Raw genomic sequence first — 22,867 nt, 5'->3', positions numbered from 1 at the left:
TGCATGTATCTTTTCAAATTAGTGTTTTCATTTTCTTCAGATATATACCCAGGAGTGGAATTGCTGGGTCATATGGTAGTTCTATTTTTAGTTTTTTGAGGAGCCTTCATAACGTTTTCCACAGTGGATGCACCAATTTACAACCCACCAATAGGGTATGAGGGTTACCTTTTCTCCACATCTTCCCCAACATCTGTTATTTGTGGTCTTTTTGATGATAGCCATTCTGAGAGGTATGAGGTGATATCTTATTGTTGTTTTGATTTGCATTTCTCTAATAATTAGCAATGTTGAGTATCTTTTCATGTGCCTATTAGCCATTTGTGTGTCTTCTTTGGAAAAATGCCCATTTTTTGATTGGGTTGTTTATTTTTTTGATATTGAGTTGTATGAGCTGTTTATATATTTTGGATATTAACACCTTATTTGTTAGATCATTTGCAAATGCTTTCTCCCATTCAATAGCTTGCCTTTTCGTTTTGTCGATGGTTTTCTTTGCTGTGCAAAAGCTTTGAAGTTTAGTTAGGTGTTTATTCTTGCTTTTGTTTCCTTTGCCTTAGGAGACAGATCCCAAAAAATTGCTATAATTTATGTCAAAGAGTTCTGCCTATGTTTTTTTCTAGGTGTTTTATGGTTTCAGGTTTTACATTTAGGTATTTAATCCATTTTGATTTTATTTTTGTATATGGTATAAGAAAATTTATTCTTTTACATGTAGCTGTCCAGTTTGAAGAGACTATCTTTTCTCCATTGTATATTCTTGCCTCTTTTGTCATTGACTAATTGAGCATAAGTGTGTGGGTTTATTTCTGGGCTCTGTACTGTTCCATTGATCTATGTGTCTGTTTTTGTGCCAGTACCATAATGTTTTGATTACTATAGATTTGTAGTACAGTCTGAAGTCAGGGAGCGTGATTCCTCCAGCTTCATTCTTCTTTCTCAAGATTGTTTTGGCTACTCAGAGTCTTTTGTGTTTCCATACAGATTTTAAAATTATTTGTTCTAGTTCTGTGAAAAATGCCATTGGTATTGTGATAGGGATTGCACTGACTCTGTAGATTGCTTTGGGTAATATGGTCATTTTAACAATATTAATTCTTTCAGTCCAAGAACATGGTATATCATTCCATCTGTTTGTGTTGTGTTCAGTTTCTTTCATCAGAGTCTTATAGTTTTCCGAGTATAGGTCTTTTATATCCTTCATCAAAGGAATTCATTTTGGTTTTGTAATAACAAAACAATAACATAATAATTGGTTTCTTTAGTAAAAATAAAAAAGATAGTCAAAACTACCTATGGTAAAGACTAACAACTCTCTATGGGACTGATTTTTTTTTCTGTTAACTGGTAGTATTGAAAAAGTAAAGATGAACACAAACTCATCTCATTTGGATGTAGTGTTATACTAAATAAGATGAGAAGCCTGTATTATCTACTGGGAAAAAGGTAGAACAGTTTCTGCCTTTTTCAGAGAGCTGTTGGGGGGATAAGATAATAGATTGAAAGTATTTTCAAAAGTTGTAAAAGACTAATAGCCTAAGAGATTATATATTTTTTTCTTATAAGGACATAATGAGAATTTATAAGAATAGTTTCTTAATTTTTACATTGGATCTAAGTGAGCTATGAAAATCTGATAAAATTATGATCCTTTGACTCAGAAAAATGTGCACACATACTACACACATAAATACACCCAGACTTTTACATACACTTTCAGGGTATTCATGTAATTCTCAAAGTCAAATCACTGGACCTAGAAGTCCATGAAAGAGATAGTAAGATTCTTTGGTTTTACAATATAATGACTAGAGGCTGATATCAACAGGCTAATACTATAGCCCTGTATCAACATTATCAATATGGAAAGCACTCAGTGCTATCTACTTATATTAGATTCAAGAAAAATGTTTTGTGAGAAGATGATTGGATCAACTTGTTTCAGGTCCTGACTAAAAGAATCTAGTAAAAAGTGGACTCTCATCAGAGACAGAGGCTGAGGGATTAATTTAACCAAATACTTGAGGACCTACCTGTTGCTTCAGGTGCTGGAATATTTTATTTGACCTTCACTTATCCATTCTCCAGTGCTCTTCCTTTATTTCTGTAAAGCTGAGTGTCTGACATATCATTCTCCTTCTCTCTGGAGAACTTCTTAACATTCCTTGCAAGGCAGACTACTTGCAGCAAATCCCCTCAAATTTTGTTTGTCTGAGAAAGTCTTTATTTCTCCTTAATTTTTGAAAGAAAATTTTGCATTCTGTAGAATTTTAGTGTTTTTTTTTCTTTTCAACCCCTTAAATATTTCACCCTAATCTCTTGCTTTCATGGGTTCTGAGAAGTAGTTACATGTAATTCTTATCCTTACTGTTCTATACGTAAGTTGTTTCCTTCCTCTGGCTTCTTTCAAGATTTTTTCTTTTTCTTTGATTTTCTGAAGTTTGAATATGATATGACTGTGTGTAGTTTTTTGATATTTATCCTGCTTGGTGTTCTTTGAACTTCCTGGATTTGTGGTTTGATGTCCGACATTAATTTGGGAAAAATTCTTAGTCATTATTGCTTTAAATATTGTTTCTATTCCTTTCTCTCTTTTTTCTCCTATTTCCATTACATATATATTATATCTTTTGTAGTTGTATCACAGTTTTGGGATATTCTGTTCTCTTTTTATTCATTCCTTTTATTCTTTGATTAATAATCTTGGAAATTTCTATTTTCATATCCTCAAGTTCAGAGATTCTTTCCTCAGCTGTGGCCCCTCTACTAATGAGCCCATCAAAGATATTATTCATTTCCATTATAGTGTTTTTTTATCTCTAGTATTTATTTTTGATTGTTTCTTAGAATTTCCATCTCTGTGCTTATATTATCCATCTGTTCTTGCAAGTTTTCTCCTTTTTTCATTAAAGACCTTAGCATATTAATCATAACTTTAAAAAATTCCTGGTCTGATAATTCCAACTGCCATATCTGACTCTGTTTCTGATACTTGATCAGTCCCTTAAAACTGTGTTTTTGTCTTTTAGTATGCCTTGTAACTTTCTGTTGAAATGTGGTCATGATACACTAGGTAAAAGAAACTAGTAACTAGGCCTTTAATAATGTAGTGGTAAGATGGTGAGTGAGGAAAGTGTTCCTTAGTCTTATGATTAGGTCTCAGTCTTTTGGTGAACTTATGCCCCTGGACTGTGAACTTCACCAGTACATCTCAGTTTCACTCTCTCAGGTGAGACAGGGTGACTGGAGGGGTCTGGAGCTCTGTGTTTCCCTTCCTTCAGGTAGGTTAGGCTCTGATATAGCACCGACAGATTAGGCTCTGGTAACATAGTTTCCCCTGAGGGAAGGCCTTGTTAAGAACAGAATGATCTGGCACATTTTAAAATGGTTCCTTTCCCCTCCCCCTGCTGGAAGAGCAGGGGATTTTTCTCTGATATTCACTATGAGAACTTGTAAAGCTCCTGAAGATAAAACTCACAAAAATGTGAAGGCCTCCCTATGACTGGGGTCCCCTAGAGATTTTCCCTCTTAGATATGTCTACTCTGAGCCTCCAGCAATTTGTCAATTATAAATTAGGGTTTCCTACCCTGGTACTGGTCCTGTGGAAGTTTCTGCTCTGATAAGTTGTGATTTTCTGTACTTGCTTTTTTGTCTGTAGAGTTTGTCACAGCAGTTTACCCTGTGATCTCACTTGTTTGATGGATCTAGGAAGTGTTGTTGATTTTTCAGTTTGTTTTACTTTTTACTTGTTGTAAAGAGAGCAAGGGCTTTGAAGCTCCTTGCATGCTGGTCTGAAAACTGAAAGTTCCCTGCTGGGTTGTTTTAAATTGGTGAATGGACTGATCCTGGTAGAGAATGAAAAAGCTTCTGAGGCTAAAACTGGGTATGTGCATAGATAAAATGTGTTATACAAGTGGAAGAGGGAAAAGAAATGAGGTCCCACCTGACACAAAAACTGAGGTTTTTCTAGATGACTGAGGTTCTGGGGTTGTGACCTAGGATGTAAAATGGAGAGTACTAGTATGCCCTAGCTTCAATCATTTATTCCACATACTTAGGCACTGGGGATATACTAATGAAAATATCTCTGTCTAAAGAGTATATAATCTATTGGACACTGTTGGTTGGCTACTCAGCTTCTAGACTCATGGCGTTCATCTATTTCTTCAGAGGTACCATATTGCCTTCCATATCAGAGCACTTACTCTTTTTGGTCTGCCTGCTATGCTCTCCTTGCCTGTTTTTCTCCTTCACCTAGACAAGTCTCTCCTATCTAGAGCAGACACTGGTGGTTGCCTACACATCATCTAACCTTAATCTTCATCCTGATGTTTTAGTTATTTGCTCTTCTCCACACAACCACCTGCACCAGTGATAGAGACTACCTCCCCTGTCCAAGGGCAGATCCTGATTCATCTAAGCTAAACATGGAAATCTCATTTTCTTTTTCAGTCACTAGCTTAGGAGAGTGTATTTGACACAATTGTGGTTGAGAAGGCATGAGAGGAAGCCTGTAGGAGGGGTTCTAGGAAAAGTTTCTCTGCTTCCAAGAAAGAGAGCTTTCTAGGAATGTTTCTCTGCTTCCAAGAAAAATATCAGACTTTTTATTCCTTTTCACACAGCCGTGTCTTGATGTGATGCCTGGAACTTCTGTAGCCATTTTACCAACTTGAGGATGAAGCACACATATGAAGTAAAGCAGAAGCAAGAGAGATACAGAGGAGTGGGACTGACGAAATGTGATGTGGGGAGATTGCCTCATTCCTGGACTTCAAGTGTTGTGAGATAAAAATTTTCTTTATTGTTAGATTAAGAGTTTCTGTTGATGTCAAAAGTACCATTATATATATCATTCTTCATCAAACAACTCAAAAGTCAATTCCTCAAGGAAGGCTGAGCCCCACTCCCTTCAAATTAGTCCTATTCTCTTATTTTATGCTTTTGTAACTTCTTAGACTTTTCATCTATAGCGTTTACCACAATTTGTAATTAATTACCTCTGTGATTACTTGATCAATGCCTGATATTACCACTAGACCATTAGCTCTACGAGGGCCCTTATGTCTGTCTTCCTCACCACTGTGTTACCAATGCCTTGAATAGTGTCTGGCACATAGTAGGTGCTAATGAATATTGATAGAATAAATAGATGAATATACAAACATTTATTTAAAGCTCACTGGGAGCCAGAGGAAAGGGTGCTTAAGCCTGACTTGGAGAATCAGGGAAGGATTCACAAGAGAGGTGAAAGGAGGAAGACGAGTTTTCCTGGCATAAAAGGTGGTAGGGAAGAATAGTCCAGACAGTTGGAAAAGTATGTGCAGCGACACAGAGGTATGTTCTAAGCCATTTAGTCTGAACAGATCACATTTTCATTGCAAGAACTTTTGGTTCAAATCTATCCTCAAAATGATATTTAACATAAAAGGGTATTTTTGTTCATAAAGTGTCTCCTGTTTCTTAGCTTAAATTCTGAACAGAGAAATTACCCTCAGTGTTACTCAGCTTTTCCATGGATTTCCTTCTTTTGCATAAATTCCCTCTAATGAAATTCATTTATTTACCTTTTAATGGTCCATTAGGGGGAGAAATAGAGAACAACAAAGATACCTTGTGACATGTCATTCTGGTGACCTGTGAAGTTATTCTGATTAACCAGCCAAGAAGCTAATATTCTGCAATTCAAATTGGAGAAATAGAACAGACAGTAAGAGTCTGCGCTGCCAAATAGGGGTAAATTCTAATCCAAGTTGCATCAGATCTATTATGAGTTTGGAGGAAAGTCAAATCTTTAGACTATTATATCCAGGAAACCTAATCATCTTCAGTCAGCACCAGTTGTCGTAGCCCATAATATGTCATGTCCTATATAATACTTAAGAAATTGTTGCAATGGCATCCAATCCTTTTGTCCCTTCTTTCCAGGGCAGAAATAATTTTTCATCAGAGAAGGAAGCAGCCAGTCCATGGGGCGCTGGTTTGGAATGTTGTCATCTAGTGACTAAATATGATATGTAAGAGGTCTAGCTGATTTTGAATGTAAGCCACCGCTGATATGTTCAGGGTGTAACTGATTCCACAAACTAGGCCAATATCATTAGTTTATCATCATATCATGAGGCTTGTAATCTTGATCATGATCACTAAATGTCTCCAGGAAAACAAGTAATGATTTCATCCATCATTTATATACTTTCCACATGCAGATCTCCAATCCAGGTCTCTGTCCTGAGCTGTAGGTATATACAGAGCCAACTGCCAAATGGACTAGTCCAAGGACAATTCAAGTTCAGTCTGTTCAAAACTGGATTCGTTGTCTTGCCCACAAGCTTTCTTCTGCTCTTGTGGCTTCTCTTCCTAAGCATGGAATCACTGTTAATCCATTTTTCTTAACTAGAAATACAGCAGGCATCCTGGACATCTCATTCATTCTCTACATGCCGAGAGGCACCAAGTTCTCTAGATTCAGCCTTCTAATTATCTCTCTGTTCCCTCTCCCAGCATTCTGATTCAATCTTTCTTAATCTCTCATCTGGCTTCCTACAGTAAGTAGATTTATAACCTCATAAGTGGATGTACAGCTTCTAGCCTTGCTCATTTACAATTTCCTCCACAATGTAGCCAGGCGGATCTTTAAAAAAATGAATATCTGACCAAGGCACTTTATTGTTTAAAAACCTTTAAATGGCTCCTCATTGCTTTCAAGATAACATGTCAGCTCTTTAGTGCAACATACATTTTGACATTTCATGACTTGGTCCCTATCTCCATCTCTGGCATCATATATCTCTTTCCATCCTTATCTACCCTCTCCCTCTACAACCTCTGTTATTATAACTAATTATAGTTAACATCTACTGAGTGCTTACCCTCAGCTAAGAGCCATGCTAAATGCTTTACATTAATTTTTTCCAAACTTCTCTGTTGATGCCTATCACCTGGGATCTTTGCTCAAAATACAGTTCCTAGTTCTTAGCCCAGATCTACTGAGTCCTAGTCTTCAGGGACCGAGTCTGGGAAGTTGTATTAAACACACACACACACACATACACACACACGACTCTTATCATCTGAGAAGTTTGGGAAAACACTGCTCTACATGAACATTTACTTAATCCACATAAAAATATAATGAGATAAGAACTATTATTAGTCTCATTTATAGACAGAAATCTGAGGCTTAAGGGAAGAAGTCATTTGTCCAAAGGCACATAGTTAACAGATTATCATTATTACAATTTGAACCTAGGCATCCAATCCCAGGATTTACAGCCCTGCTATACTCTACTCTCTCAGTGCCTGCATTGTGATCACTTTCAATTCTCTGTGCTTCTTCTGCCCTTTGACTTGGAAAGTCATTTTCCCATCTTTGCCAGGAAAACTACTGTTAACACTCATTCAATTTACACTGAAGCTTTCATTAACCTCCCCAGTATTGGTTGTCTCCCTATGAACCGTTCTGTTAACATAACACATCGTCATCTACATCCTTATCTGTTCCTCTACCAGACTATAAGCAGGCACATCCCAAGTCCTTCTATGTCCTTAGTCTAGCACCGTGCCTGATATATACCAGGTATGTGATTAAATATCTGTCAAATGAATAAAAGTCTAACAAGTCACTTTAGTGTTGCAAGTGTTTGTGGTTTAGGTGCTGTAAATGGATGGAGCTAGGGTTAGTCCAGAAACTTATTTGTTTTCAGTTATTGAATGCAGCCTCTTCAAATCAAGCCATGCCCCCATTGAACTTAACCTGTTTTCATTCTAGGAGTCTCTTAGGAGAGGTGAGACTGAGAACACAACCCATTTCATTTGAAGTATAGAGGAATCAAACATGTGTGGTGTACTATAGTAGCCCCAGGCAAGACCAGATGATGGGAAAGGACAAAGAAGGCCCCAGAAAGGGGCAGTGTTCCAAGAGAAAGAGGAGCCTGGGCAGGCAACATGGACTTACTACCAGAGTTCAGAAAATAGAGGGGTGTGCTGACATAGGCCTAAGACACTTTTGATCCAGACTCCCAGTGCCTTGGGCACACTATGAGTGTGAAACAAAAGTTAAAGCATGGATGGAAGTAGTGTTTTCACTCGGTCTTAAGGTGACAGGTAGAGCGCTACAGTGGTGGCAGTGATTAAGACTTTTGAAATAGGAGGCTTGGTTAGGTCCCAAAATGTATGGACTAAAAATCTATGTACTACCAGGATTTCAGCAAATGGAAATGCTGAGACTCCCCTTTTCGGCAGAGGTAGGGAAGGGACTGGGCACAACCAGAGTGGAACTTTCATGGCTGGTGGTGACACCTGTGTTCCATCACTGGAAGCAAGGCAGTGGCCATATAAGAAGCCAAGACCAGCAAGTCAAGCTGTCCAGAGGTTAACAAACATCATGTCCACTTATGAGTGTTGCATGCATCTTGGTTCTACCTTTTCTAGTTATTAGTTGAAGGCAAGGAGTGAGGAGAACTGATCCACGGACAGGGGTAAGCTATGCTGGCAGTCCTTGGGAGTATTTCTTTGGGGCAAGAGCAACTTGGTGGGGGGTGGAACTAGATTTTCTTTTCATTTGGCATATTCTTGGGTTTGGTATCATAATTTAGGTATTAAAAGAAATGCTGAGATCACCAAGTTGGTGAGGTCTGGAAATTGGGGTCATGTAATTCTGTAATAAGAGTAAACAAAAGAGATCTTTGAAAATATGAAGTCTCTTTCCAAGCATGCTAAAGACAGTCATATGTAGTCATGAAAAATGAGACCCTCCAGGCAACAGAGCAGAAACATGTTTTGAGACAAGTTTATTTGAAACACAACCTTTATTTGAAACAAAAGCTTTATTTAGAAGAAGCCTTACTTGAAGAAAGACTTTGATACAAAACTATTTGAAGGTATTCTGGATACTCTCACAGATGTGCAAAAGAAATTAGATCATACATGCAATTGGACAGAAGAGATGCTTTATTTGAAAAAGAGAGTGCATGGCTACAACATCTAAAAAGTTGGCAGTGTATATGACTACAAAGAAAAGAGAACTCTTGTGTTAAAGAAATTAATGTGTTACTGACATGGCTCATGGCCTGTGAAGACAAATAACCTTGCCATATCTTATAAAATACACTCACTGGAATCTTATCGACAGGAGATTCAGTTTCTATTCCGGACACTCTGCCTTAAGATACGAAGCCTTGACATGACCACATCCCAGTCGGCATAAGCTCCTTCTAGATGGCGGGATATCTCAGTTCCTGCTTCATAGCTCCGTCGGCCATGAAGTAAGCGCCAGTTATCAAAGGTAATCACATCACCTAGACAAAAGATTTTGTTCAATATGAATATAATTCTATGTGTAAATGATTTTCTGAGCTAGAAAATGTAAACTGCAAAACAGCATTGCTACTTGGTTCACATCAAGACGCAATATGTTTATTTCTTTACATGAAACTGCACATTTGCTTTTTCACACAAATCAGGCCCACGGAATGGAGACTGCTTTAGACCTTTTGACATTTGAACTACATAGCTTGGGGGGCCCTTGTAGACACTTTTATAATTCTTACTTAAAGTATTATCTCTGTATAAAACCTTTGAATTGTTCTTCCTAATGGTTACTTATCTCTTACTCAGAAGTGTTTTTTTTTAAATTGAAGTATAGTTGATTTATAATATTGTGTTAATTTCTGCTGTACAGCAGAGTGATTCAGTTATATATACATTCTTTTTTATATTCTTTTCCATTATGGTTTATTACAGGATATTGAATATAATTCCCCGTGATATATAGTAGGACCTTGTTGTTCATCCATTCTATATATAATAGCTTTCATCTGCTAACCCCAAATGTCCAGTCCATCCCTTTCCCCAACCTTCTCCCCATTGACAACCACAAGGCTGTTCTCTATGTCTGTCAGTCTGTTTCATTTGTGTCATAGTTTAGATTCCACATATAAGTGGTATCATATGGTATTTGTTTTTCTCCTCCTGACTTAAGAAGTATTTATTTCTACTTTAACAGCTTCAAACAATTATAAGGGTAGTGACATTCTTGGTTTGTCTTTCATGTTCCTAGTATTTTATGTACATAATTTCTATGCCTCATAAAAATCTTGAAAGGAGAGTATTATCTCCTATTTTCATACATGAGAAAACTGAAGCTCTGAGCAGTTGAGGCACTTGCCAGGAGATACACTGCCATTGAATGGTGAAGGTTGAATTCCAACTCCTATTTTGGGGGTACTTTTCTCCCACGGTATTTCCATTGTACATGTTGCTGCTCTTAAACTCAACTTGGTGTTGACTTCATAGCAGCGGACTTATGGAGATTTCTAGTATTACCTTATTATACCAAAGATCAGTTCAAAAAATAATCACACACGTAAAGTATCTTCCACTTGGCCCAATCAATAGGAGGGAGAAATTATGCTTTTTATTTTAAATATCAAAAGCCTCAAGTTTGATGTCACTTTATTGAGTAGAGATGGTCCAGACAAACCATAGTGCTTTCTGCTCCTTTATCCAAGTGGCTGGAATACTTCAAGTACTACTTTATTTCAGGTAGCACCATGTTTGCCAGATCAGATAAGCGTAATGAGTAAATCCTACTCATGTACTTTAGAGTGAGACTCATGGAGATAATTTTATTTATTTACCAAGATAGGAAAATTAAGTACAGGTTTCAGTTTATATTGATTGGCTATCAAAATAGAAAATACAAGTCATCAGTCTTCATATCAGACATGAGATTTTATTTGGTCTGTAGCTTGTCTTTCAATATTTATTCTTTAGGTTAGAGGTTATTAAATTTTGGTGTGCTTAAGGATTACCTAGGGACTTATGAGTATTTTAAAGTCTGGAGAGTCAATTTAGAGGAAGGGTAGGGGCCAGGAGTCTGCTATTTAAGCAAGCTGGCTGCTCACCAAGACTCTGTTGTTAGTGTTCCACATGCCATGTTTGAGAAACACTGCTCTAGATATTGTGCTAAATGGTTAAGGTTGAAGAAAATCCATTCTTTCAGTTGTCTGAGAAAATGTGTTCACTGACCTGGATTCATCTTGAAAGTAAACTTGAATTCTTTACAATTCATGAGGTCAACAAACTCCTTCAGAGCAGCATAAAAAGGCTGAATTCTTTCAACAGGTACATCAAATATTGTGTCTCTAGTTGCATTATTGAAGTTGATGCGAACCACTTGGCCTTTATCGTCTAATCTATTTTTCAAAGAGAAAAAGTTAAAATATAGAAGTCATGAAATACCTATTTACATTTGTAAGGGTCATTTCATCTTGGAAGATATTTCTGAAATACAATATTAAAGAATCCAAACACATGTACAGAAGATATTAAGGTTATCTGTGGTACAATGTACTCATTTGTTTTTTTCACATATTCATTTAGCAAGAATTTTTTGAAATCTTACTACATAAGTTCCAGAATTGATTCAAATTAATTTAAAATAAATGTTTCTGAGAAATTCCAGTTAAAATTTGTTTAGGAAAATAAATTCATTCTTTATTCTTTAAAACAGTAGCTTTTACATATTAAAATATTTTTATGTTACAGTTCATAGGTCAATCACTTTATATGTTTCATCTATGGAAGTTTTAAATATGATTTTACTGGAACAATATTGGGAAGAAAAAATTGTTTTTTTTTTTTTTTTTTTTTTTTTTTTTTTTTGCGGCATGCGGGCCTCTCACTGTTGTGGCCTCTCCCGTTGCGGAGCACAGGCTCTGGACGCGCAGGCTCAGCGGCCATGGCTCACGGGCCCAGCCGCTCCGCGGCACGTGGGATCTTCCCGGACCGCGGCACGAACCCATGTCCCCTGCATTGGCAGGCGGACTCTCAACCACTGTACCACCAGGGGAGCCCCAAAAATTGTTTTTTAAAAATTGGAAATACTCTGTTCTATTTCAATCCCTAGTTTATAGATGGGGAAACTGAGGCACAGAGAAAGAAGAGTCTAGCCTGAGGCACATTCTTTGGATCTTTCCATCTATACTATGTATCTTAGTGTATAGGCTTCTAGAAGACTGATACTGAATGTCATTTAACGTTGTATTCCCAGCAATTAACATAGATCCTGGATATAACAGGCAGTTATTAAATATCTGTTGCATATGTAACTTTGTATATATTTTTTCAGTACCTTTAGAGAGTACCAAGGTCTTTTTAGTACCTTGAGAGAGCCTAATATTATGATCTCTATATTCTTTCTTAGAATATTGATCATGACAATGTAACATAATACTGTTTTCAATGTAACAAATGATAACATTATTTCTAAATTTAAGTTTGCTGGTTATAATTAGGAAGGCATGACCATTTAGACACAGAGACAAAAGGAAGAGACAAATTTTTTTTTAAGCTTATTCGGAAGGTGAACTTTTCTCCAGTTCTAAAACATCAGCCAACTTTACCTTTTCTTTAGGTACAGGAGTGATGGATAAAAACTGAAGGTGGGCAAGGATGGTGACAAAGTGCCAAGAATTACTCCTGGGCCAGCTTAGGAGGTGGTAATGTGAACCAACAGCTGACTGATGGGTCAAACCGAACAGACTGTCACATGTTCCAGGGGTTGGTGACACTAATTTGGGGTCTAGATTACACTTAGCTGGCTGCTCACACAGAGTGAACCATTATCAACAAGCTAGGTTATGGGAGGAAGGATGCAATGGCCTGTGGTATACAAAGTATGGCTATCTGGGCCCCTGTGCTTTGTACCTCAGATTAATAGTCAATCCTCTGAGCCAATGGCAAATGTAATGATAAACTCTAAGAAATAGTGACTAGCAGCAACTCTTTGCTTATTGAACAGTGACTGAAAACTACCTATTGAACCATATAGGGAAAGAATGTAAGAAAGGAACAGGTTTTCAAAAAAGGCTCTTAGAAATTGAATTTATATATATTGATAAAATACAAATATGACTGAATAGGCAGTGAAGGGCCCTCCCCTGTTGCCCCATCTTCTCCACATAGATAAAGGATGCTCTCTGGCCTGCAGGTTGTGGCTTTATGAACAAAGAATCAAGGAAGAGGACAGTCAGCAGAAGAGACTGTGGACCTCTGGGTTTGAGGGGTACAAAGGACAGTGCTTGGCCTTTCAATTGCCCCATTAGTGTTCATACTGCTGGTTTCAGACCCCTTTCACAGTTTCTGAGGGCATTTTGCCTTTTCATCTTATCTTTAAAATTCTAGCCTGACTGCTCCTGACCCACATTCCCTCCTCTCCCCCTGCATTATTTTCTGTACATATACCAATGACACCCTTTGTGTCATCCTCCATGATACTGACAAGTATGTCACGTCTTTGAAACTTCTTGGGGTCTTCCATCCCAGCCACTCTGGTGATGTTTTTTTTTTTTTTTTTCCACTAACACCGTAATTCTTGCATGGGAATGGTTATTCTAGTTATGAGCTCTCTCTTTTGGAGTCCATGTATGTATCCTCACATATCTTTGAAAGGAACTTCGTGATTCATTAATCTCATGAAATCAGGATTGTGTGTCCCATGGTACATTGTATTAAGTTTTCATTTCCCAGAGTTCACACATGTGGGCAAAAAGAAGCAATTTCTCTGTGTGTGTACGTGTGTGTAACACAGCCTCTGTCTCTTTTCACCTGGTATCTACTTTCTATATGAGAAAATAAGAAACAAATTTGTTATTTAGCATTCTCAGTAATGACCTGAGGAGAAATAGAAAGTAAATTTAGTTATGAGGTCTAGAGAAGATGTTATCCTGAGGATTGAAGAATGTTAGAGGAGATGAGTGGCTGGCATCTTGAAGATCAACCTAAAATGCAAAATTGAATCTTAGTAAGCAGGATATTCTGTGTGCAAAAACAGAATGAAAGGAAGGTCTTGATGCAGGATTATATGCTGAGGAAGGGTAAAAAGCCCCCAAAGATGAGGAATAACCAGCTATGTATTAGCTATGCATAAAGGACAAGCATTTAAACAGAAACAAGCAACATGATGACTGCAAATTAGTAAAAGCAAAACATCATCAGTGATGCCAATAAAAGAACCCAAGGGAAAGACTGTAGAATCATCTCCTACAATCCAGGTGGATGCTGTGGACACGCCTCGTTAGTTAAAATATTATTTCTCATTGAGAGAGGTGATGTGAATTTGTTGTGAGAATATCACTATGGTCTTGCCCACCACATCACATTTTATGCAAGAAAAATTTATTTCAGACTTTAAAAGCATCTCAAATCTTGCAAATGGATTATGTTCCCTCCTTGCTTTGGTCTTTAGAAACTCAGAGCTGAAATTAAAATCTATCACCAGTAAATGTGTTGGATTATGAAAACTATGGCTAGCTAAAATTTATTCTGCCCTTTCTGATCCAGACACTTTGACAGGGCTGTCTGTATATTATCTCTATAATTCCCACTACAATTATTATGTGGTAAGTATTAATATCACTTTTTTTTTTTTACTGAGAATTACTCCTTTTCGTGGCTTAGCAAGAATAAGTCACTTGACCAACAACTCACAGATAACAAGAGGCGTTGTGTTCATGTGACTGAATTTGTAACCAGTAGGATGCAACACTATAGCTTAATCTCACTATTATTTTCGTCCTAGTTACTTTGTTTTTTATTGTACTGCATGATACTTAACTTTCTCAGCAGCCTCCAAGATCTTTTTGTATTAGATAGGACATAAGCATCTCAAAAGACTTAAAAGATTTAACCACCAGGAAAATTAACCCAAACACTCAGGGGACCGAGGCCCTTGATTAACTGAAAACTCTCTTTGTTTCATCTCCTGTTGTTAAAAATACATTTTAAGTGAATTAATGTTAACCACTTGATATTCTTTATGGATATCCCTGAGACCTTGATAACGGCCAAATTCTAGAATGTTATTGCAAAAAATAACAAAAGCAAATTATGATGATAGATATTGTTAATCTCACTCAAGGAGACCTTCAAGATGGCGGAAGAGTAAGACGTGGAGATCACCTTCCTCCACACAGATACATCAGAAATACATCTATACGTGGAACAACTCCTACAGAACACCTACTGAACGCTGGCAGAAGACCTCAGACCTCCCAAAAGGCAAGAAACTCCCCACGTACCTGGGTAGGGCAAAAGAAAAAAGGAAGAACAGAGACAAAAGAATAGGGACGTGCACCAGTGGGAGGGAGCCGTGAAGGAGGAAAGGTTTCCACACACTAGGAAGCCCCTTACCGGGTGGAGACTGCGGGTGGCGGAGGGGGAAAGCTTTGGAGCCGCGGAGGAGAGCATAGCAACGGGTGCGGAGGGCAAAGCCGAGAGATTCCCGTACAGAGGATCAGGGCCAACCGGCACTCACCAGCCGGAGAGGCTTGTCTGCTCACCCGCCAGGGCGGGCGGGGTTGGAAGCTGAGGCTCGGGCTTCTGTCGGAGCGCAGGGAGAGGACTGGGGTTGGCGGCGTGAACACAGCCTGCAGGGGGTTAGTGCACCACGGCTAGCCAGGAGGGAGTCCGGGGAAAAGTCTGCACCTGCCTAAGAGGGAAGAGACTTTTTCTTTCCTCTTTGTTTCCTGGTGCGCGAGGAGAGGGGATTCAGAGCGCTGCTTAAAGGAGCTCCAGAGACGGGCGCGAGCCGCGGCTAAAAGCATGGACCCCAGAGACGGGCATGAGACGCTAAGGCTGCTGCTGCCACCAACAAGAAGCCTGTGTGTGAGCACAGGTCACTATCCACACCGCCCATCCCGGGAGCCTGTGCAGCCCACCACTGCCAGGGTCCCGTGATCCAGGGACAGCTTCCCCGGGAGAACACACGGCGCGCCTCAGGCTGGTGCAACGTCACTCTGGCCTCTGCCGCCGCAGACTCGCCCAGCACTCCGTGCCCCTCCCTCCCTCCGGCCTGAGTGAGCCAGAGCCCCTGAATCAGCAGCTCCTTTAACCCCGTCCTATCTGAGCAAAGAACAGACGCCCTCAGGCGACCTACACGCAGAGGCGGGTCCAAATCCAAAGCTGAACCCCGGGAGCTGTGCGAACAAAGAAGAGAAAGGGAAATCTCTGCCATCAGCCTCAGGAGCAGTGGATTAAATCTCCACAATCAACTTGCTGTACCCTGCATCTGTGGAATACCTGAATACACAACGAATCATCCCAAATTGAGGCAGTGGACTTTGGGAGCAACAATATATATATATTTTTTTCCTTTTTCTCTTTTCGTGAGTGTGTATGTGTATGCTTCTGTGTGTGATTTTGTCTTATAGCTTTGATTTGACCATTTGTCCTAGGCTTCTGTCTGTCCATTTTTTTTTTTTTAGTATAGTTTTTAGCACTTGTTATCATTGGTATATTTGTTTTTTCATTTGGTTGCTCTCTTCTTTCCTTCTTTTTTTTTCTTTTTTATTACTTTTTAATTATTTTATTTTTAATAATTATTTTATTTTATTTATTTTATTCCAATCTTTCTTTCTTTTTTTCTTCCTTTTCTTCTGAGCCGAGAAGGTGGGAGAGCTGAGGTCAGGACATTGGTCCACTAGAGACCTCCTGGCTCCACGTAATATCAAATGGTGAAAGCTCTCCCAGAGATCTCCATCTCAACACTAAGACCCAGCTCCACTCAACAAACAGCAAGCTACAGTGCTGAATATCCTATGCCAAAAAAATAGAAAGACAGGAACACAACCTCACCCATTAGCAGTGAGGCTGCCTAAAATCATAATAAGGTCACAGACACCCCAAAACACACCACTGGATGTGGACTTGCCCACCAGAAAGACAAATCCAGCCTCAACCACCAGAACACAGGCACTAGTCCCTTCCACCAGGAAGCCTACAGAACCCACTGAACCAACCTTAGCCACTGGGGGCAGACACCACAAACAACAGGAGCTATGAACCTGCAGCCTGCAAAAAGGAGACCACAAACACAGTAAGTTAAGCAAAATGAGAAGACAAAGAAACACACAACAGATGAAGGAGCAAGGTAAAAAGCCACCAGACCAAACAAATGAAGAGGAAATAGGCAGTCTACCTGAAAAAGAATTCAGAGTATTGATAATAAAGATGATCCAAAATCTTGGAAATAGAATGGAGAAAATACAAAAAACGTTTAACAAGGACCTAGAAGAACTAAAGAGCAAACAAACAATGATGAACAACACAATAAATGAAATTAAAAATTCTCTAGAAGGAAAGAGTAGCAGAATAACTGAGGCAGAAAAACGGATGACTGACCTGGAAGATAAAATAGGGGAAATAACTACTGCAGAGCAGAATAAAGACAAAAGAATAAAAAAATTGAGAATAAAAAAATTGAGGTCTCAGAGACCTCTGGGACAACATTAAACTTGCCAACATTCGAATTATAGGGGTCCCAGAAGAAGAAGAGAAAAAGAAAAGGATTGAGAAAATATTTGAAGAGATTATAGTTGAAAACTACCCTAATATGGGAAGGGAAATAGTTAAGTCTGGAAATCACAGAGAGTCAAATAAAGGATAAATCCAAGCAGAAACACACCAAGACACATATTAATCAAACTATCAAAAATTAAATACAAAGAAAAAATACTAGAAGCAGCAAGGGTAAAACAACAAATAACCTACAAGGGAATCCCCATCAGGTTAACAGCTGATCCTTCAGCAGAAACTCTGCAAGCCTGAAGGGAGTGGCAGGACATATTTAAAGTGATGAAAGGGAAAACCTACAACAAAGGTTACTCCACCTGGCAAGGATCTCATTCAGATTTGACAGAGAAATTAATACATTTACAGAGAAGCAAAAGCTAAGAGAATTCAGCACCACCAAACCAGCTTTACAACAAATGCTAAAGGAACTTCTCTAGGAAGGAAACACAAGAGAAGGAAAAGACCTACAATAACAAACACAAAACAATTAAGAAAATGGTACTAGGAACATACATATTGATAATTACCTTAAATGTAAATGGATTAAATGCTGCAACCAAAAGTCATAGACTGGCTGAATGGATACAAAAACAAGGCCTCTATATATGCTGTCTATAGGAGACCCACTTCAGACCTAGGGACACATACAGACTGAAAGTGAGGGGATGAAAAAAGATATTCCATGCAAATGGAAATCAAAAGAAAGCTGGAGTAGCAATTCTCATATCAGACAAAGTAGACTTTAAAATAAAGACTATTGCAAGAGACAAAGAAGGACACTACATAATGATCAAGGGATCAATCCAAGAAGAAGATATAATAATTGTAAATATTTATGCACCCAATATAGGAGCACCTCAATATATAAGGCAAATGCTAATAGCCACAAAAGGGGAAATTGACAGTAACAGAATCATAGTAGGGGACTTTAACACCCCACATTTACAAATGGACAGATCATCTAAAATGAAAATAAATAAGGAAACCAGCTTTAAATGATACATTAAACAAGATGCACTTAATTGACATTTATAAGACATTCCATCCCAAAATAACAGCATACACTTTCTTTTCAAGTGCTCAAGGACCATTCTCCAGGATAGATCATAACTTGGGTCACAAATCAAGCCTTGGTAAATTTAAGAAAATTGAAATCATATCAAGTATCATTTCCGACCACAACGCTATGAGACTAGATATCAATTACAGGAAAAAAATCTGTAAAATATACAAACACATGGAGACTAAACAATACACTACTAAATAACCAAGAGATCACTGAAGAAATCAAAGAGGAAATCAAAGAATACCTAGAAACAAATGACAATGAAAACATGACGACCCAAAACCCATGGGATGCAGCAAAAGCAGTTGTAAGAGGGAAGTTTATAGCAATACAATCCTACCACAAGAAACAAGAAACATCTCAAATTAACAACCTAACCTTACATCTAAAGCAATTAGAGAAAGAAGAACAAAAAAACCCCCAAAGTTAGCAGAAGGAAAGAAATCATAAAAATCAGATTGGAAAGAAATGAAAAAGAAATGAAGAAAACAGTAGCAAAGTTCGATAAAACTAAAAGCTGGTTATTTGAGAAGATAAACAAAATTGATAAACCATTAGGCAGACTCATCAAGAAAAAAAGGGAGAAGACTCAAATCAATAGAATTAGAAATGAAAAAGGAGAAGTAATAACTGACACTGCAGAAATACAAAGGATCATGAGAGATTAGTACAAGCAATTGTATGCCAGTAAAATGGACAGCCTGGAAGAAATGGACAAATTCTTAGAAAAGCACAACTTTCAGGGACTGAACCAGGAAGAAATAGAAAATATAAACAAACCAATCACAAGCAGTGAAATTGAGACTGTGATTAAAAATCTTCCAACACACAAAGCCAAGGACCAGATGGCTTCACAGGCGAACGCTATCAAACATTTAGAGACGAGCTAACACCTATTCTTCTCAAACTCTTCCAAAATATAGCAGAGGGAGGAACACTCCCACACTCATTCTATGAGGCCACCATCACCCTGATACCAACACCAGACAAGGATGTCACAAAGAAAGAAAACTACAGGCCAATATCACTGATGAACATAGATGCAAAACTCCTCAACAAAATACTCGCAAACAGAATCCAACAGCACATTAAAAGGATCATACACCATGATCAAGTGGGGTTTATCCCAGGAATGCAAGGATTCTTCAATATATGCAAATCAATCAATGTGATAAACCATATTAACAAACTGAAGGAGAAAAACCATATGATCATCTCAATAGAGGGAGAAAAATCTTTTGACAAAATTCAATACCCATTTATGATAAAACCCCTCCAGCAAGTAGGCATAGAAGAACTTACCTCAACATAATAAAGGCCATATATGACAAACTCACAGCCAACATCATTCTCAATGGTGAAAAACTGAAACCATTTCCACTAAGATCAGGAACAAGACAAGGTTGCCCACTCTCACCGTTATTATTCAACATAGGTTTGGAAGTTTTAGTGACAGCAATCAGAGAAGAAAAAGAAATAAAAGGAATCTAAACTGGAAAAGAAGAAGTAAAGTTGTCACTGTTTGTTTGCAGATGACAAGATACCATACATAGAAAATCCTAAAGATGGTACCAGAAAACTAGTAGAGGTAATCAATGAATTTGGAAAAGTAGCAGGCTACAAAATTAATGCACAGAAATCTCTTGCATTCCTATACACTAATGATGAAAAATCTGAAAGAGAAATTAAGAAAACACTCCCATTTACCATTGCAACCAAAAGAATAAAATAACTGGAATAAACCTACCTAAGGAGACAAAAGACCTGTATGCAGAAAACTATAAGACACTGATGAAAGAAATTAAAGATGGTACAAACAGATGGAGAGATATACCATATTCTTGGATTGGAAGAATCAAAGTTGTGAAAATGACTATACTACCCAAAGCAATCTACAGATTCAATACAATCCCTATCAAACTACCAATGACATTTTTCACAGAACTAGAACAAAAAATTTCACAATTTGTATGGAAACACAAAAGACCCTGAATAGACAAAGCAATATTGAAAAAGAAAAACAGAGCTGGAGGAATCAGGCTCCCTGACTTCAGACTATAGTACAAAGCTACAGTCATCATGACAGTATGGTACTGGCACAAAAACAGAAATATAGATCAATGGAACAGGATAGAAAGCCCAGAGATAAACCCATGTACATATGGTCACCTTATTTTTGATAAAGCAGGCAAGAATATACAATGGAGAAAAGACAGCCTCTTTAATAAGTGGTGCTGGGAAAACTGGACAGCCACATGTAAAAGAATGAAATTAGAACATTCCCTACACCGTACAGAAAAATACACTCAAAATGGATGAAAGACCTAAATTTAAGGCTAGACACTGTAAAACTGTTAGAGGAAAACATAGGCAGAACACTCTATGACATAAATCACAGCAAGATCCTTTTGGAACCACCTCCTAGAGAAATGGGAATGAAAATAAAAATAAACAAATGGGACCTAATGAAACTTCAAAGCTTTTGCACAGCAAAGGAAACCATAAAGAAGATGAAAAGACAGGCATCAGAATGGGAGAAAATATTTGCAAATGAAGCAACTGACAAACGATTAATCTCCAAGATATGCAAGAAGCTAAGGCAGCTCAATATCGAAAAAACAAACAACCCAATCCACAAATGGGTGGAAGACCTAAATAGACTTTTCTCCAAAGAAGATATACGGATTGCCCACAAACATATGAGAGGATGCTCAACATCACAAATCATTAGAGAAATGCAAATCAAAACTACAGTGAGGTATCACCTCACACCAGTTAGAATGGCCATCATCAAAAAATCTACAAACAATAAACGCTGGAGCAGGTGTGGAGAAAAGGGAACCCTCTTGCGCTGTTGGTGGGAATGTAAATTGATATAGCCACTGTGGAGAACAGTATGGAGGTTCCTTAGAAAACTAAAACTAGAACTACCATACGACCCAGCAATCCCACTACTGGGCATATACCCTGAGAAAACCATAATTCAAAAAGAGTCATGTACCACAATGTTCATTGCAGTTCTATTTACAATAGCCAGGACATGGAAGCAACCTAAGTGTCCACTGACAGATGAATGGATAAAGAAGATGTGGCCATATATACAATGGAATATTAGTCAGCCATAAAAAGAAACAAAATTGAGTTATTTGTAGTGAGGTGGATGGATCTAAAGTCTGTCATACAGAGTGAAGTAAGTCAGAAAGAGAAAAACAAACACCATATGCTAACACATATATATGGAATCTAAAAAAAAAAAAGTTTCTGAGAAACCTAGGGTCAGGACAGGAATAAAGATTCAGACATAGACAATGGACTTGAGGACAGGAGAAGGGGGAAGGGTAAGCTGGGATGAAGTGAGAGAGTGGCACGGACTTATATATACTACCAAATGTAAAATAGATAGCTAGTGGAAAGCAGCTGCATAGTACAGGTAGATAAACTTGGTGCTTTGTCACCATATAGAGGGGTGGGATAGGGAGGGAGGGAGGGAGACACAAGTGGGAGCGGATACGGGGATATATGTATATGTATAGCTGATTCACTTTGTAATAAAGCAGAAACTAATACACCATTGTAATGCAATTATACTCCAGTAAAGCTGTTAAAAAAAAAAATCACTCAATAGCTAAGTGTTGTTTTCTTTTCGTTTTTGTTTTTTTGCCTCTGTTCTCTAGCCCTGAAGAGTCTGCACCCATATTGTGTCACAACAAAATGGTAATTTGTCATAGGGTTTTAAGGTACCTTTTTTTTAAATTGTTGTATTTAGCCCATTTATATTTAATGTCATTATTGATAAGGTCATGATTAAATCTACAATCTTACCATTCATTTTCTCTTTTTTTCTTGAATTTTATTATATTTTATTTTTTATAAAGCAGGTTCTTATTAGTTATTCATCTTATACATATTAGTGTATGTATGTCAATCCCAAACCGCAATTCATCCCACCACCACCACCCACCCCCCTGCTTTTCCCTCTTTTTGTCCATACGTTTGTTCTCTACATCTGTGTCTCATTTCTGCATTTCAGACTAGTTCAGCTGTACCATTTATTTAGATTCCACATATATGCTTTAATATATATTTGTTTTTCTCTTTCTGACTTACTTCACTCTGTGCAAAAGCTTTTAAGTTTCATTTGTTTATTTTTGTTTTTATTCCCATTACTCCAGTGGGTGGGTCAGAAAAGAACTTGCTGTGATTTATGTCAAAGAGTGTTCTTCCTATGTTTTCCTCTAAGAGTTTTATAGTGTCTGGTCTTACATTTTGGTCTTTAATCCATTTTGAGCTTATTTTTGTGTATGGTGTTAGGGAGTGTTCCAATTTCATTCTTTTACATGTAGCTGTCCAGTTTTCCCAGCACCACTTATTGAAGAGACTCTCTTTTCTCCATTATATTTCCTTGCCTCCTTTGTCATAGTTTAGTTGAGCATAGGTGCGTGGGTTTA

General features: G+C 37.9%; 1 protein-coding gene across 2 annotated transcripts in view; it reads right to left on the bottom strand.

Moving 5' to 3' along the window:
- Positions 1-8,789: 8,789 nt before the first annotated feature.
- The window catches only part of BBOX1 (gamma-butyrobetaine hydroxylase 1), a 77,772-nt gene continuing 63,694 nt past the window's right edge, over positions 8,790-22,867 (bottom strand). For both annotated transcript variants that reach the window (XM_033862647.2, XM_033862648.2), the window contains exons 7-8: positions 11,030-11,196; positions 8,790-9,297 (exon numbers count right to left, since the gene is read on the bottom strand). In XM_033862647.2, the coding sequence (XP_033718538.1) occupies positions 9,137-9,297; positions 11,030-11,196 (328 nt within the window). In that variant the 3' untranslated portion in view covers positions 8,790-9,136. The remainder of the gene's footprint in view (positions 9,298-11,029; positions 11,197-22,867) is intronic.

Source organism: Tursiops truncatus, chromosome 8 (assembly GCF_011762595.2).
Source record: "Tursiops truncatus isolate mTurTru1 chromosome 8, mTurTru1.mat.Y, whole genome shotgun sequence".
Classification (NCBI taxonomy): Eukaryota; Metazoa; Chordata; class Mammalia; order Artiodactyla; family Delphinidae; genus Tursiops; species Tursiops truncatus.
The sequence above is the reverse complement of the archived record's forward strand: the minus strand, read 5'-3'. Positions and strand labels throughout refer to the sequence as shown.